General features: G+C 35.8%; 2 protein-coding genes across 8 annotated transcripts; both read right to left on the bottom strand.

Moving 5' to 3' along the window:
* Positions 1–580: 580 nt before the first annotated feature.
* Positions 581–3401, bottom strand: LOC109603137 (pyruvate kinase). 3 transcript variants are annotated; one of them, XM_020019598.2, is made up of 6 exons: positions 3122–3401; positions 2652–3071; positions 2443–2595; positions 2047–2388; positions 1767–1989; positions 581–947 (listed from the first exon to the last, which is right to left on the bottom strand). In XM_020019598.2, exons 1-6 carry the CDS (start codon positions 3339–3341, stop codon positions 653–655), a joined length of 1653 nt encoding a protein of 550 aa, XP_019875157.1. In that variant the 5' UTR covers positions 3342–3401; the 3' UTR covers positions 581–652. The 3 variants fall into 3 exon arrangements, with proteins under 3 accessions (XP_019875157.1, XP_049817448.1, XP_049817449.1); XM_049961491.1 differs by lacking the exon at positions 581–947 and adding an exon at positions 1010–1314; XM_049961492.1 differs by lacking the exon at positions 581–947 and adding an exon at positions 1403–1692.
* A 6702-nt stretch (positions 3402–10103) lies between these two features.
* On the bottom strand, positions 10104–16356 carry LOC109604287 (uncharacterized). Of its 5 annotated transcripts, none has more exons than XM_020020815.2 (8): positions 16047–16339; positions 14678–14988; positions 12164–12308; positions 11814–11951; positions 11548–11765; positions 11278–11498; positions 10838–11224; positions 10104–10641 (listed from the first exon to the last, which is right to left on the bottom strand). In XM_020020815.2, exons 1-8 carry the CDS (start codon positions 16294–16296, stop codon positions 10305–10307), a joined length of 2007 nt encoding a protein of 668 aa, XP_019876374.1. In that variant the 5' UTR covers positions 16297–16339; the 3' UTR covers positions 10104–10304. The 5 variants fall into 5 exon arrangements, 4 of the variants coding, with proteins under 4 accessions (XP_019876374.1, XP_049826014.1, XP_019876381.1 ...); XM_049970057.1 differs by lacking the exon at positions 16047–16339 and adding an exon at positions 12393–12910 and having other exon boundaries at positions 14678–14804; XM_020020822.2 differs by lacking the exons at positions 14678–14988; positions 16047–16339 and adding exons at positions 12393–12910; positions 14161–14320.
* Between the last annotated feature and the right edge of the window lie 1252 nt (positions 16357–17608).

Genomic DNA, 17608 nt, shown 5'->3' with positions numbered 1-17608 from the left:
ACCACCTGATTGATGTCCACGTTCGGTTAACTTTGGCGCTCGCAAGGAGTTTCTCGTCCGCTGACAAAATCAATTACAAGAGTTTTGCGGCGATTATGACCCGGCGTCTCGCACCCTTAATGTACCAACCGGATTACTGTCCCGGGACATTTTCGAATGTGTTCTGTACGATGAAACTTTGCGGGTTTTCGGTACAAGAAAAATTTGATGCTAATGGATTTATGTCGTGAGCGTTTCTGATGGTTATTAGCGGTGAAATATTAACAAAACTGATGTGTTCAACTTTAGACAGTTATCAGCTAGGGAGTGGAAAAAGTTGTCGACCTCAATAACCTAGTAAACAAGTCCGTATGTTAATCCACATAATTAACTGGAATATCGTTCGAGAACAGCTCATGCAAAAGTTGTTGGCAACAGTAGTGATAAAACAATGCCTCAAAACCGAAAGTTGGAAATTTGACGTCGGTGCGATTATGTGAGCACACACTGACATCACGCTCCGAAAAGTTCGCAAATGGAACGCGGTCAGTCTCTAAAATCGGAATTAAATAGATTTACAACAACATCGGGCACAACTTAATTGTATGAAACTTTCCTTTTATTCAATCATAAAGCGTAACATCAAAACTAACAGTTAACTAACTAACTAAACCTAAGTTTGACAAGGACCCATGCACACTTCTTCATCTCCAGCTTCTACGTAAAGGATCCTCATCATGTTGCTGAAGCCGGTGCCAGGTTTCCAGCTTGACAAGATAATGATGCAGTCATGATTCTTGATCATTTTCCTACCGGACAAGAACGACATAGCAAAGTGCAATCTAGATTGTAAGTCCAAGTCGAAATTCTTCTCCCGCGTTTTGTCGAAAATCAAAGGAACTATGCCTCGGTACATGTGACATTGTCTCGCCACCCTTGCATCGCGCACCACCGCCAATATAGGACACCTGTAACAAAAACTCAAGGAAATACCGTTCAACACGCCACTTCAAATAAAATAACTAATATGTAAAAATGGACGGATTTATTTATCGTCTACAGGCTGCCATACAATCGCCATCGCTCGCAAACATCACTCTAACTGTATTAGTGAAACCGGATCCGTGTTTATAGCCTTGGATCACTACCACAGGATCCAAAGACTTTATCAACTGGTGCTGCAATCCCCAAGTGATCCCGAAAAACACGCGATTGTCCACATCTTTTTGCCAGTGAGGATCCGGTGCTGGCTCGTAAATCAACGGCATCACCGATCTGTATAGGTGAGCCTTTCTGGCCACGTCCGCGAATCTCGTCACCATTATTATCGGACATCTGTAACAAAGATACTCTCTTTCATCACCAAAACATTTGTTCTGATCTGATACAGTCTCCATCTTGCCGGGGAAATAAAACAAGTGAATCGAATCATCACGCCTTTATTTCTGCTTACACTTCGACTCGACCTCAACAATCGTAACGGTACTATCAAAACCTTCGTTTTGCAGCCATGGCTTGACGATGATGATGGTATCGCCAACGTGCAAGATATCGTGGGTCATCGCGAAGTTAATGGCGAAACTAACACGACCGTCGATGTCTTCGGTCCATTCGTCGATGCGTGGCGTTTCATAGATTATCGGTATCACGCCACGATAAAGGTGACAGAGCCTGGCCGATTCCCCACAACGCGTCACAGCCAAAATCGGGCACCTGAAACGTGGCGGATACATTCAAACCCCAAAAACACAATCATACAATATCCTCTAATTTAACAAACGTTATACCTGGGTCTGTATTTTGCTACCAAGTGGGCGGATCTTCCAGAAGTCGTGATGACGATTATGGCGCTAGCCACGCATTTCAACGAAGCTTGGACGGCTGCAATAGCGATTGCCTGAGCTGCATCTACCGGTAGAGGAGTGGCATCGAGGAGATCCTCCAGAAATTCCGTATATCTTATGGCACTCTCCGCTTCCTTAGCCACAACCGCCTGAGTTGCAATACATTCTACAAAAATCAAATTATGTCAACGCACTACAAGGTTAAGATCAATTTTAATGTTACCAAGAGGATATTCTCCTTTGGCGGTTTCACCAGACAACATCACGGTATCAGATCCGTCCAAAACGGCATTGGCCACGTCGGAGGCTTCAGCTCTTGTAGGTCTTGGCTTTTTAATCATAGACTCCAACATTTGAGTCGCGCAAGTAACAGGCTTTCCAACTCTGTTGCATTTAGCAATGATAGACTTTTGCGCCAAAAATACTTTTTCAGTAGGTATTTCTATGCCCAAATCACCACGGGCTAACATTATACCATCTGAAGCATCTATTATTTCGTCGATGCAATTCAAAGCTTGTTGACACTCAATTTTCGAGATGATTTTTATATCTTTGCCCTTTTCACCTAAACAAAGAAAAAAATTTAGTCGGGTTTGATGATTTGTTTAATCCATGTTACCCAAAACGTCTCTAATTTCAGTAAGAGCCTGTCCATCTCGAATGAATGATGCAAAAATCATATCAACACCTTGATCAACACCAAACTGTAGATCAGATTTATCCTTCTCCGAAATGGCAGGAAGATCAACAGGTAAGCCAGGCAAATTGCATCCTACAATTAAATAAATTAAAATTGTTTAAAACCAAACCAATTCATGCAACCCGTACCCTTTTTGCTTCCCAACATCCCCCCATTCTCGATGGTGCAAACCAAAGCGTTGCCTTTGTTCTCCTTGCACACCAGCGACATCAAACCATCATCAACGAATATTTTATTGCCTGGTTGAACAATCTTAACAATGTTCTCGTAGTCGACATAAACTATGTCAGCGGTGCCCTTGTCGGCATAATTTTTGTCGATCGTTAAAGTGATGGTCCCGCCCTTCTTCAATTCGACCTCAGCAGATCCTCCTCCATCCAATAATCCAGTGCGAATCTCCGGCCCTTTAGTATCCAATGCGATTGCCAAAGGATACAGCATGCCGATCTTTTTGCTATACATATCCGCCGCCAACCTGCAATTCTTGACGGTCTCCGCGTGGTATTCGTGGCTTCCGTGGGAGAAGTTCATTCTTGCGATATTCATGCCTTGTGGAGAAATTTTTAGACAAGAAAAAATCGTTGGTTATGATGTTTACCTTGTTCCATCATCTTAACGAGCATTTCTGGTTCTTTGGATGCCGGTCCGATGGTGCAGATTATTCCGGTCAGACGTGTCTTTTGAGGCTTTGACATAACGTTCAAGGCGCATATATGCTCCAAGTGACTTCTTGCCTCTCCAGCGTCCAACTGTTGCGGCTTGACCTTTGGGTCGACCAGATCGTCCGGATTATCATCGTTTATCGTTGGCCAAACCATTTTCTTACACTTAAATTTTATTATTTCAGAATCGAGTTCCGATCATGACACTAAAATGAAATTTATTGAACGTTTTGATTGATGTTGACATGACGACAGTTATTGTTGAGTTAATTGTGGCGGAAAAATAGGAATAGGAGGCGATAAATCCTGGTGAGTTATTGTAGATGTCGAAAATCGTTTCACCTCGATCTTATCGCATTTGCAAGTCCGATTAGTTGCGACTTTATGGCGGTGAAAACGGGACGGACGGTTTGTCGTCGAAATTTATTTTTCCATGCGGTTTTTAATTACGGAACAAAGTATTCAACGAGGATAAATGGATGGCGAGCGATCCTTCACTCTCGTCCTTCGCACATCCAATCTACCGCACAATCTACAGTGTTAATAAATAACTTTTCGCGTGATGTTTTCTTCGGGGGCGACTTACGGTTCTCTCGACGACTATTTTTAGGTGTCACGATGATGGGACCACAAATAAGAGAAAGATTAATGTGCAAGCTCACGCGGACGGCTCGAAAAACTTATTCTGTGCTTCAACGATTGTTTTTACTCACTCAGGGAAAAAAATTTCTTGTATAATATCTCCGTTCGTTCATAAATTGAAATATCTAAAAATAGAAGACTGGTTTTATTTTATACCTGTGTACCGTCAATAATTGCTTTAATATAAAACACACTCGGATTTTCTTTCCTGGCAATTTCAAAAGCTAATTTTACGGGACGTAACGAAAAGCTCTTCGCGAAATTGAATCTATTTTTAACACTGTCGATAATTGCATTAATCTCTCGGCGCGCTCGAATTTCCCTGCACTGTCGATAGAAACGGAATTCGAATCTAAGAGCTTTTATTGTACACACTCACAGTAAAACGTGTCGTGCAAATTTTTCCATCGCCACATCGATTAATCCCCGAATATTTTGTCGTGGCCATTTGAAATTTTTATCGGCCGTAAAAACGAGGGCAATTCAGAGCAGTGCGGGAATTTTTAGCGGTCCTTTGCGTATATGGCCGGTTAATAATGCAGATTAATTTCCTACGATATCATAAAGTTAATAGATGCGCTGCGGAAACGGTGAGGCAATGAAAAGTGTCGATAACTTAATGCCTGAGGCTTCTGGATTCTACTAATGTCCACGCACGATGCTACAAAACTGTTAAAACACTTGGAGCAACAAATTCACCATTTTAACTATAACATTTTAATTATAATCTATTGGATCATTATTTTATTGTAACAAATTACTTAAGAAATAAATAAGTAGGGAATATAAGTACAACTACTCTATCTAAAGTTTAAGAACTATTGGAAATGAATAAAAATATTAATTGACGAGAAAATCATGATAAATTATAGTGGGCATATAAAATCGTACTTTTAAAATATCCACTTTAGAAAAAAGATGAAAGGTATACGAGTCATAAACGGTCAGTTTTGAATCAGCGTGCGTTCTGAGGGAGATAACGAATAGCTACTGAAGCATTTACATGCCATAGGGGTGTCATTATTCCTAATAGCCTCCACATATCCATTTGTATATTTAATCCGGGAGCATGGCGTTCCCCCATTCCGGTCGGTTTGCGCGCCCCCCCGGACGACCGCAGAATAAATTAGTGGCTGGCGGAAACGGGCGGAGTTGCGTTCAAATTGGCAAAGTTTGATGCCGGAGCGGCGGGGGCAATAAAATGAATATAAACATACGCCAGACTTGAGTTACGTCGACCGGTTTCTCCGTTCTCTCGGTTCTCTGCAAGCGCCGCTCGGATTCGATAAGACAAAGCGGCCCCGTTTCCGGGTCCGGGCAATCCGGATCACTGGAGCTAATTCCGCAACTTTACAATCTAAATCTATGTCTCAAGTTACACGATTCAAGACAATTTATCAGTTATTCGTCAGTACAAAACGGGAATTCTTCTCCACAATTAAAATTACCTAATCGTTCTAATTACCATCGCCGACATTTCTATGTGGCCCAAACCGCCTCTGCAAACCATTTCATCACAAACCAGAGTGACAATCTACACTTTTTACAGCCCCTAATTGGCGAATTTCGAACAACTGCTTGTTTTAATTGCTCCGGAAATAGTCCGGAGACTGGAAATTGTTCTTTTTTATGGTTCTTCATTTCTACATTTGTTCTGTTGAATGGAAAATTTAAATCGTGGAATTTGTGTTGACTCACTGAAACAGGTACGTGATATTTTTCATATCCTGATTGATTCGTTTCTTTGATATATGATTTAAACCCCTTTGGTAGTCTGATATAGGCAACAACGATTGCACTGCCAAATATTGATTTCATTACTAAAAATTAAACTATATCGATATTTTTTATTTAAAATTATATACTTACTTTACATCGAGTAATTTATACTTTTTTTGAAAAATTAAAAAAAATATACAACCAAAGACTAAATCCGAAGAATTGGCCCTATTCATGATGGAGCTCTAAAAATAGTAACATATTTTTTTATATTAATCCTCCCACATCTACACAGTGAATCAATATCAGTATCTACAGTGAAACCAATGAACCACCTCTCAAGTTAACAATCCCTAAAACATTCCAGTACAGTTACATCAACGATATAGCATCCAACAGGTTCTATAATCCGTTAATAAAGGAGCTACTCCTATTTTTGTAAAGAAAATATTCCAGTACAATGAAGAGTTAGACTTATAAGAACTTATAATGAAGCTTTGCAAAATGAGAAAAAATGAAAATAATTATCAACAAATTAAAAACGACTTTATTATAGTTAAATTCTACAAATATAACAATCTCTCCACTGAGGTATCGGAGACTTCAAAACAAGTAAGTTCTAATACTTGTATTTATATCCAGCTGAGCTATATGTCAATCTACTGGCAATACAACACAACAATAGACGCAATGAAATAAGTAAATTGTCCATAATCACAAATTCCCTAAGTTTCCTTATGGGAATACAACAACTCTACATCAATGTCTCAAGTTACACGACTCCCAACAATCTATCTGTTATTCCTTAGTACAAAACGGGAATTCTAGTCCTATTTTTGGAAAGAATATATTCCAGTATAAAAAGAGTGCACCTTCCACAAACCTTAGACCACTAACAAATATACAACCATCTTAGAGAATTATATCTTCATTATACAATAAAAGCCTTGTAAAATAACATCAACTCCATTGTAATCAAATTCTACAAATATCTATATCTACGAAATCATCAGAACGAGTAAGCTCCAGTGATTTAATATGGAAATACTGTTGTATTGTGTGTTGTAGCAAGGATCAACTTTTACAACATAAACAGTGTCTATGAAATGCAACAACTAAACAAAACCATTTATTTCATCTGGGCTCCACCCACATAGCCATAATGAGTATTAAGATCGCTGAGAGTGCAATCAAAAACGCCATTATTTCAGATGAAGTTGACCCAGGAAACAAAATAACCCTGAGAAGAACAAAAAGCAAAATTAGAAGTACAGCCCTTAATCTATGCCAAAATAATTGGAGTCAACTCTCAACCAAATTAAAGGAAATCAAACGCCACATCCTAATAACCCCAAAAGAATAAAAAGGCGGGTTATAATAACTCGTCTAAGGATTAGATACGCATGAGACTGTTGGAGAGTAATCAGTATGCGAGATTTACTAGTTTTAACTAATAGTAAAACTACTAAGTTAAAGTGAACAATTCCGAAATCACGCTTAATAAATAAAATACAATGTAAGATTTCACTGAGTGATTGATATGATTCTTGAATATTAAAAAAAATGTATATAATAAATTTACATTTTTTTTATTATTCATTTGGTTCTTCGGAAATGTTACTTCGATATGTCCACTGAAGTCGTACATTACAACTTTGGGTGCTAAAAATCCGCCAAAGTAAGTCGTATCCTTGTACCCCGCTCAAAGCTTTCGGAATTAATGATTCAACTGGTGGCATGTCAATAAATAGCACTGTAGTTTGACCAACGTCCTTTTCCAAATCAGTATTTACAAAAGTTGCATATTGTTGCTGTCATTTCGGAACTAACTTGCAAGGCGAACGAATTGGGATGTCCACACCGTCCAAGTTCAAATGTGTTCTTGCAATTACGTATTTTAACAGAAGTTAATTAGGAAAATGTAATTGTACTGATTGGAAACACATTCTTACTTCAAATAATATATAAAACGTTCGTTTCCTCCACTGATCCTCTTGGTGCCACCAGTTACAACCCTAAAACATTAAATACAACATATAAAAATAACTATAATACCGAATCGATGGTTTGCATCTATACGTGTCAAATAGTCATTAATATCGTTTAAACGCAATTCGAGCCGGAAACGATTCGGAATGTCCCTTGGAGTCATATATTTTGTGCTTGAATAACTTTGGTAAATTACAATTTTTTTACCTTCATATCTCTTGCTAATGACTTCCAAATCATCACTGATCATTTTCAAGTGTTCAAAAATAATACTATTTGGCGAATTGATCACATCCGTTTCCTCCAAAATTTGCTTCTTGTTGAGATTATACTAAAGGTAGTCACTATTGCATTTGGAAATTTAAGTATTTCCCGCAATATTTTTCCATCGCTGATGTTTAATCATGTACAGAATGTAATATAAATATTATTATTTTTGGATGTATTGTCCCCCGTGTTTAGTGTACAAAATAAGATAGAACATGTCTGACACTTAAGACTGTAGATTATGTTAAATTTATAAGAAATACCATAAACAGACGAAATCGATATTTCCGTGACAAGTAAATATAACAGGTTCAAATGTCAATTATTTAAAACTATTTATCTTTGAGTTACCGATACTATACTGATAATGATAGTTAATTAAATTTTAACTGAACAAACTTTTTTCCTGGGAATTATCTATTTATATATTTTATTACATGAGAGAGGAAGTGGATATGATATGCCTGTTTACGTGACCACAACAATTTCGTCAAAAACAAAAATCTAGGAAATTAGACAATAATAATGAACACACCACATTTAAATATCCATACTACATATTTTTAAAGACGTGTACTCCAACTTTTTAACAGAGACAAACTTTATATAGAACAAAGTTTAGTGATTATATAAAATTATATATGAAAAAAAGTTTATTTTTTAACTTCTAAATATATATTTGCATATACGGGGTATGCTTAACCAGAAGACGTGGGACTGACAAAGATGCCTGCCCCCTGGGTTCGGAAGAACAAGTCCAATCTAAGGAAGATCCGTGATCTTCCTGGGGATGGATTGGACTTGCAGGTGTTGAATCCGTTAGTTCCCCACTACCACTGGCTTGTGGAGAGGTACTGAGCCCCAGGACCACGACAAGGTGGATCCATCCTGGGGTGAAAGTATCCTTTTTTTACTTGATTGTCGGGAACGCTCTTTTACGAATATTCTAAGTTCATAGATAAGCACACCTTCAGCATATTAAAATAAATCAATATATTATACTGGTTTTTGCAAAATTTTCATATTTTATACCAATAATACGTCCAATTTCAAAATTCGGCAATTTTCAATTTCCTGTATCCTGGTCAATTTTTCAATACGGAGAATATCCCTTCTACGGTCAAAGCGGTACACATTAAATTTAATATTGTAAATTTTTAGATGATAATAGTGAGAATGACGACATAGATGAGGAATATTGTCAACATCCTATTCACTTTACTTGGGAATTGAAAGTAATCGGAAAGTTAAAAGCTGTTGCTCATTTCAAAAGTTAAAGAAGTATTAATAGATCTATGTGACATGTGAACTTTTAACCTAAATAGTAGCTACCTTTAGTGAGTTCAATTACTGATAAAACAATTTGTAGATGGATCATAATCTTTTTACTCAAGGTGTAAAAGATTATTTTTTTTAAGAACTGTAGATTGAATAATTCATGTCTATATAATCTAATAACTTAAATATTATTCTTAAATTTACTGACAATCCAAATCAATTTTATTTTGATAAGAGCACAATTGTAAATTTTATAAAAGATATGTTGGATTGTGAATGTGAAGATATCACAGTAGTAGAAGTAGTAGGAGGAATCCCAAACCTCAGACAAAAGTGACGCACGATCTTCTTCATTATTTGAGACTGCAGTGCATGGTTTCTCGGAGCATTTATGTAAACATTCAAAATTCACTATAAACTTATTATGTTTTACGTACCAATATATCATTAAAAATACATTTTCTGAATTTTAGATTACTTTCATTCAAATTTAAGGGATGTAAGCGATAAACTTAATCAATATAAGAAAAGCTCTGAACACACTCTTTCCACATTACAAACATTGTATATAACTGCACAATTTGAACTGACGTATAATAATATAAATTGAAATTAAACAGTAACAAAACGAAAAAAATAAGGGTATTTATGTTACTTATTTTAATTTCAGTTACAGCCCAAAATATACTCATTATCATCGAACTACCATAGTTATGAAATCGTATGATGGTTTAAAATAATATAATATATCTTTTTTAAGATTAGGTCATATACATCTTCGAATTGTGCAAAAAATTTATACTAGAAATAATATTTCAGGCCTGGAATTTATCAAAATCAGTAAACTAGTATTTGACATTTATAAATAAGTTGATAAGTTGATGTTGTAGTATTATTAATTGCTTTGGTACAACCTACTACGAACCTCTTGGTTTCAAAGGAAAGATTAAATGAAGCCTAAATTGTAGGTAGTTTCTTATCTTCTTAGCTATTAATATTTAAGGAAAAATAAAAGAGTACTCATATATTGTATCTCTTTATTTAATGACTAAAAAAGTTATGCATATAAAAGTAACTTCAATCGTATAAATACAAATATGTACACACTATAACCAAATTCAGATGAACCGGCTAGAATTAAAACTAAACACTATTATTCGTATGGCTACATTAAATCACAGTACATAACATTTGGTTAACTCTTTCATATTTTATGTACCGACATCAGTTCGCTTCGACTTCCGGCAACACGGTGTTTTCTGGAGACTCATCCTCGGGAAATATCGCCTTTAAGTGTTCACTGAAATCGTACGTGATAATTTTGGGAGCTAAAAAGCCCCCGAAGTCGGGTCTGCCCTTGTGAAAGATTCCGGCACCGCTCAAGGGGCCCGGAATCAACGACTGAACTGGTTGAATGTCGATGAATGGCACTGTTGTTTGAGCAGCATCTTTATGCAAGTCGGTGTTGACGAATTCAATGTATTGGTCCGTACTTGAGTCCGGAACTGATGGTGAAAGGGAACGAGTTGGGATGTCCGGTTTATATAAGTTCAATCGTTTCCTGAAATTATAAGGCACGTTTTAGGGATTTTATCATCGAGTTAATTGATTCAAGAATGATTCTAGTGAATTCTACAGGTTGAAATCATGCAGACAATTCGTCTACTTACAAGTAAAACGGTTTAAAAGGTCCATGCAAACTAAAAAACCCACAAATACACCATTAATAAACGTTACAAAAAAACCCAGACCCTTACCGAGGGTTTTTCAAGCTTGAATCCGTGTTTGGATTATCCTTCCATACGCTCTTGTTAACGGGATCGATGAGCGTTCCGTTCTTGAAATCGAATGGTGTAATCCTGATCTCGAAGTTCAAATGGGAACCGATCATCTTAAATTTAACGCCGGTTACGATGTGGTTTTTGTCTGCCACCAAATCGTCCAGATCCACCGCCCGTTTCTCCCAAGACATTTGATGGTAATCTATACCATTGTGCACATTTTTATCTGTGATTTTGTACGCGCTTACTGGTACCCATCTTATCGTGTCTTCGTCGATTTTGCCGTAAGGTTTGAGGACACCTTCCTGGATTTGCATATGGAATACTCTGTTTACTTTAATAAACCTCAATCCTGTTACGACTCTAAAAACTTTCATAATAAGCTCTAAATAAATCAACAATCTTTGTTTTATTACTTGTTGTGTGTAATATTGGAGAGAGCGGGTCTAAGATTGAAGAACCTATCGGATTGTGGACCGGCTTCGTCACAAAGACACATGCAGTAAGAACAGTGCCAAAACAACCAACGCCACCAACTGTCCACTTTGGTGGTGCCCCGAATGCAACCTTCATCTCTTCCCAAAACGTCCCCGTTCTCGTATTTGATGTACTCGTATCTTCTTCCACTGTAAGCAGACTAAAAAACGGTTTTAAATAACCCCACAATTTGAGCAATAACTACTTACAGCAGGGCAAACCCACATGTCGGAATCAACAAATTGACAATTGAGGATTTTTCCCATACAGGTCCTTTGTTTCTGACAGTACAAGTTCTTGAAACAACCATAATTTTTTGTGTACTTGTACTCCGCACAATTTTCTCTACAGGTAGCATAGGGATTCATGTCAACTTCATTTTGCAGATAACCTTGTATTAGTTGGGTGACTTCATCGTAAGTTTGGCCTGCAATTTCACCGTTAAGATTTTTATTAATTTATTTTTTTATAATACCTTTAATGTGCCGTTTAGGATCGCAACGGTACAAATCACGAGAGACATCTTGCATCGCAGATTTAACAGCTGATATGGCCAAGTTCGTTCTGGTTTCGAATCGTTCTTGTTGGAGTTGGGACTCCTTTAAATAGTTACCTGTGAACACGCGTTTTAATTAATTGTTTTTTAAGGGAAACGGAAATGATATGAACAGAAATGCGGTTTGTAGTATAATTGCTCGGTTTATTATTTTATTTCCTGCTTCTTAGTACATGATATTAAAGTAATTTGTTGTATGACAAATGATACTTATAAATAATTATATATTAATGAACATGACATGTTCTAATATTTTCAGTTACACTCACCTTCATTATACAATTTTAAAATCATATATGAGAACTGAATCATTGTGTATCCCTTCAATTCAGTCAGCGCAATAGAATTGTACAAATTATAAATAACTTGTTGCGCCGACTGATTCTTTGTCTCGCACACTAACCCATCCAACTCCTAAAACAACCAAAACCCAACTATAAATACAAAACCCAAGATACTAAAGAGATGTGTTTATGCTCATCGTGATTTACGGTTTACCTCGGCAACTTTTCTGTAAAATTGATTGCTGATAACCCCCTCCATCCTAATGAAAGCCTCGCTGACTTTGTTCAAGGGATCGAACAGTACCAACTCAGCGAACTGTTTGTAAGCATCTTTGGGAGACGGGATCTTGTTCGGGGCGGTTTGTAGGTTCTGGAACCGTCTGAATGTGCCATAAAGGGCCTCGATGCTCTTCAAATCCGACCCTATCACGTTGTAAGCCCATATCCCTTCCAGCACTTGCGTCGCTTCTTTGTAAGAATCGTGGCTACCCATGGTCTTTTCTAAGTTATCGCCGTAATCTTCGAATTTCTGGACGAGGTGTAGTTCCGGCCTCTGGTTCTCTTTCTCGCCAACTCCTTCGAAGTCCAGAACGTAGTTCCACAGTTCCGTTTGCAGATGGATGAAGTCAGCGCGCATTTGGTCGAGGAGGGTGTGATTCGACGATGCGCATAATGTTACGCTCGCCAGGACAAGAATTATTTTGACCAGCATCTTTTACATTACTTTTGCGTCTAAAAATTAATTTCTTTTTTTAAATGTAGAAAGTGTCAATGGCGGAATATTAAATGGGTTTGGGTCAAGAAATGGTTGCGGAACTAGTGATTTTCTGGCCGCTTAATGTTGACATGTACACAACAATAGTTTAAGTTATATAACGCATAACATACAATTTTGTTGTAACCGACACGAATAATATGGAAAATTGAAAATCCCTTTGGTGCATAAAAAGCATTCACATACTCTTACTTTTGTATTGCGTTAATGCTATTGATTCAGTCGAAACAAAGTTTCTCATGGGTGAGAAATCCACTTTTTTTCCGGATGACAATGCGGTTAGATGTTTCGTGATAACAACATCCTTCATATGTAACATTTTGATATCAGCTATTTTTAAAACTTTTATCAAACAACAATGATTTATTTTATACAGGAACGAGATTAACATTTTAGACGCAGTAATTAAAAAGAAAAAAAGCGTGACAAAAGGTCAAGCTCAGCATCATTAATGACTCACTGTTATAATTTATTATCAAGTACATCTGGTGTTTTGGTGCTCATCTGGATTCTGTTTATGTTTTAAATATGAATACACTATGGTTGATTTTAAATAATTACAAAACCCAAAACTTAAAATGAAAATATGAATAGGTCAAACGTGGAAAATAAATGAAAAACGTAAATAATTAATGGAGAGCAATGGCTGATGACAAATTTATAGAACAGACAATATAATAAAGGCAAAGATACAAATTTTCTAGTCAGATAAATCGACACAAAAATAAATGCTACAAAGAAGAAGTCAGGTAGATTTTATGGCCGGTCTCTTTATGTCACTCAGTAAATGTGGTTCTTTGTTTGACCCGAAACTGTTGCCTGTTTAAAATATCAGTCAAGTAAATTGAGTAAGGACGAGAAAATTTATATCAAATGACGAGGCTTAAGAATTTATAATATTGGTATTTGATGGTACTTTAACGTGCACTTAATTATTTCATTTAGAACAAACAGCACAATGAACGCTTCCTCTAATTACGAAGAACCGTTTATCGCACAATGGACAATTAAACCATTTAAATCGGACAAAGGGTACAGATTGAAATGCCAATCTTAAAACAGTACGAAGGTCAGTACATAAATTTATAAAAATCGTGCAAAACTGTACCAACACACACCAGTAATTACTTTCTAAAATTGCACGTTTCATAATCTCATTCCAACGCACAATATACAGCAAAGGAACATATCGAAAATAAATTATTACCACGAGATAACAAGAGAAAAACTCCTTATTAACACTGTGAGGTCAGTTCGGTGCACTTGATCGCCGACACGAAACGACCGTTTCCTGCCAGCAGGAACGTATAACACAATCGAAACTGGTGCAGATCTAATGGAACATGCGACCGACGAAAACAAACTGATCCGGTCGCGTCGTGCGCACTCTTTGACAAACCACGACCTGGTGGGGTACCAGAACATGGCGCACTACCGTTATTTATTTATTTTCAACTTGTCAACATTAAATTTATATCTTGGTTAATATAATTAATCGGAGAATACTGAACGGTGTTAATAACAAATAATTATTATTAAATGTAAATCTAGCGCTCAGTCATAAACACATCTCTATTGATATAAAATTACTATAATTATACCCACTATCAGTCAATTAAATGAACCCGTGTAAAGAAACTCATAAAAACTACTATAACAACAATATATATTATCAAATCAAATTTAATTAACACTTTCTTATAATTAACTACATAAATACTTACAAAAGTTGCGAGCGAATCGGCCAGACTGTGAAGAATTCCGTTGTCGGTGATTCCCTTCCGTCCTGGCGATAGAAACCTAAAGATTCTCTCGAGAAGATTGATCGAGGAGCTGGGATCGTGTGAAACGACGTGTCGCGCGAAGTCAATGAGGGTGGCCTTTTCTATGTGATCGCGTTCCTCTGCGTACTCCAACATGCGCCTGTAGTTGACGTCGATGCGCGTCAAATAGTCACTCAGATCGTTTAAGCGCAGTTCGAGCTGCAAACGACGCGGCAGACTCGATATTAAATGGTTCGTTGTCGCTTCTTGAGCTGAAAAATATTTTAACATACATACATCCAATCTTCTTTTTGTCTTATTAAAACATATTTCATATTATAAATAACTCAATCGTGTATCAATAAGATGTTGATTATCTATAGTATCATGAAAATGTGTAGTTCCCCTAAATTTATTTTATAAAGATTCATAACTTTTACACACACACACAGATACATATACACATATACATCCGAAATTCGTTATATTGATAATAATAGTAATATATTACACACTAGTAACATATTAAAACACATAAATAAAACTATAAACTTTATCAGCTTTGTTGTAACAACACTAAAACGCTAATTAAACATATTTGTGTAATTAATCTTATAGAAATTATCTAATGAAATACGAATTATACGAATAGAAAGTATTTCAATGTCGGTGAATCATTAGCAATTTTTCCTCAGCGTATAATAATTTAACTGGAACAAGTTTTAATAATTGAAATTATCGTGTTAGGTGTCCGGAATGTTTAAACATCGTAGAACTATTCATTGTTGTTTTTGACACCGTTTTATCGCATAACTTTTTATCAAGATGCAAATTCTTTAGGTTTGACGACTACGCAAAAATGTATTCGCAAGATAAATGTTATTGTTTGTCTTTCAAAATATATGCAGAATTCACATAAATATTAATATGTGTAAAAAATATTTTATTGCATTTCCTCATGTGTATTTTGTTTATAGCTCATATCAAATTTAACTTATAAAATGAATCATGAATAAAATGTAATTTGTCAGTGAAAATTTACTGTGAATAGAACAAAGAATATTTAAACTTCTGTAGTAGTACTACTTATTCCGAGTTATCAAGAATTTAATCAATATTCTCATTTATTAAATAATGATATTAAGTCAAAAAGTGGTATGACAACATAACGTAAAAGTGACGACCTTCTTTTGTGTTTGTTTAAATTAATAAAATGTTTAAACAAAATCACGTTCTGCTCACTTAAACAATTCAAATTTAAAATAACGATATCGGCATAATTTTGAGGCAATTTAAAATAAGAAAGCAGAGATAAAAAAATGTTTGTCACCTTCAGTCCTCCTGCTCAGGTACTCCAAATTATTGTTGACCAAGTCGAATCGTTTGAACATTTCGCGCTCTGTTTTCTCAAATAACGGATAGGGAACCCCTTCCACCGCATAGTTCCCCACGATCTTTCTCGCCTTCAGTATAATTTTGGCCACATCAAACACCATTTCGGGCAACGCATCCAATGTCAAGGCATCGCCAACGTTCAGAAACGCACAAATCGTAACGAGTATGATTGTTTTTCGATGCATTATGCGGCGTGTTTCGCGAACGAACGCGAACCAAGCGACTGAACGGCTGGCCCGATGGTTGAGACAAAGCGGACGATCGCGGTGTTCCTGGGCGGGTGAATCACAGATGCTGCGAAACCGGTTTCGGTCCCAATCATTTCGAGGTTTTCGTCTATGAGATAAAGATATTTGTTGCCTTTAAAAGCACTATTATTCTTTGTCTTTCACATGTACGATTCTATTACATTATACGATGTCTAAAAATTGATGAGTCAATGTAAATGGTAAAATTTGTGCGCAGGAACATTCCTTTTGTCCTGCTTGCAGGGGATTTACTTGCTTTCAAATTTTGTTATATATAACAAAGACACTAACAAGTTGCTCTCTATATTTATTATTCGATTATGAAAATTAAAATAGTATATTTTTAAATATATAACTAAATAAAGAGAGATACTTTATCGACAGTAAAGAGTATTGGGAAGATTTCATACATTTGTATTGAAATAATGTATAGAAACAGAGCTATCAAGTTGCTCCATATATTTATTATTCGATTACGAAAACTAAAATAATATATTATTAAACATCTCTCTTTATCGCCAATGAAGAGTATTGGGAAGATATCATACATTCGTATTGAAATAATGTATAGAAATAAGTACAATATTTGTAAATAAAAAAACTATTAAAAAATATATTTTTGTCACTTATTACCAAACGTTTTTACTACTTGGAGAATTTATTCACTACATTAATGCAAAATAAATACCACAAGTGTATCGAAATAGGATATTGAGTACAGCATTTGTAAAAAATTTTTTTAAATTTTATATAAAAAAAAATAAAGAAAAAAACATTTTTATTGCCCTTTAATAAACTCTCCTATGTTTAGAAAATCCACGTAGCTTTTAATACATATATAAATTTGAAATTGAGTGTTTAGGCGTCTATAATTAAAGTAAAAATTTGAATGTTTATTTAAGTTTAATCTCAATTATTTTACTGTCAATATTATGCAACTAACATTACAATACCGTTAACACTTTTTATTCACCGAGTGAATTTCGCATTTATTATGAATGTATTCTACTAAGAATCCAAATCCAAAGACGTTACAACATTCACCAATTTGATAAGTGGTATCTTGCACTGATTTGTTCGAACTAAACGAATATTGGATATTTAATTCATTCATAAGTCTTTTAATCTTACTATAGGAAATAATTTAATTTACTTTCAAGCAGTCTGAGATACAACTCATATTATCATAACAAGATTGTTTAAAAGGTACACGAAGATAAGATACATATTTATTTAAACGACATACAAA

This window comes from Aethina tumida, chromosome 1 (assembly GCF_024364675.1).
Source record: "Aethina tumida isolate Nest 87 chromosome 1, icAetTumi1.1, whole genome shotgun sequence".
NCBI lineage: Eukaryota > Metazoa > Arthropoda > Insecta > Coleoptera > Nitidulidae > Aethina > Aethina tumida.
The sequence above is the reverse complement of the archived record's forward strand: the minus strand, read 5'-3'. Positions and strand labels throughout refer to the sequence as shown.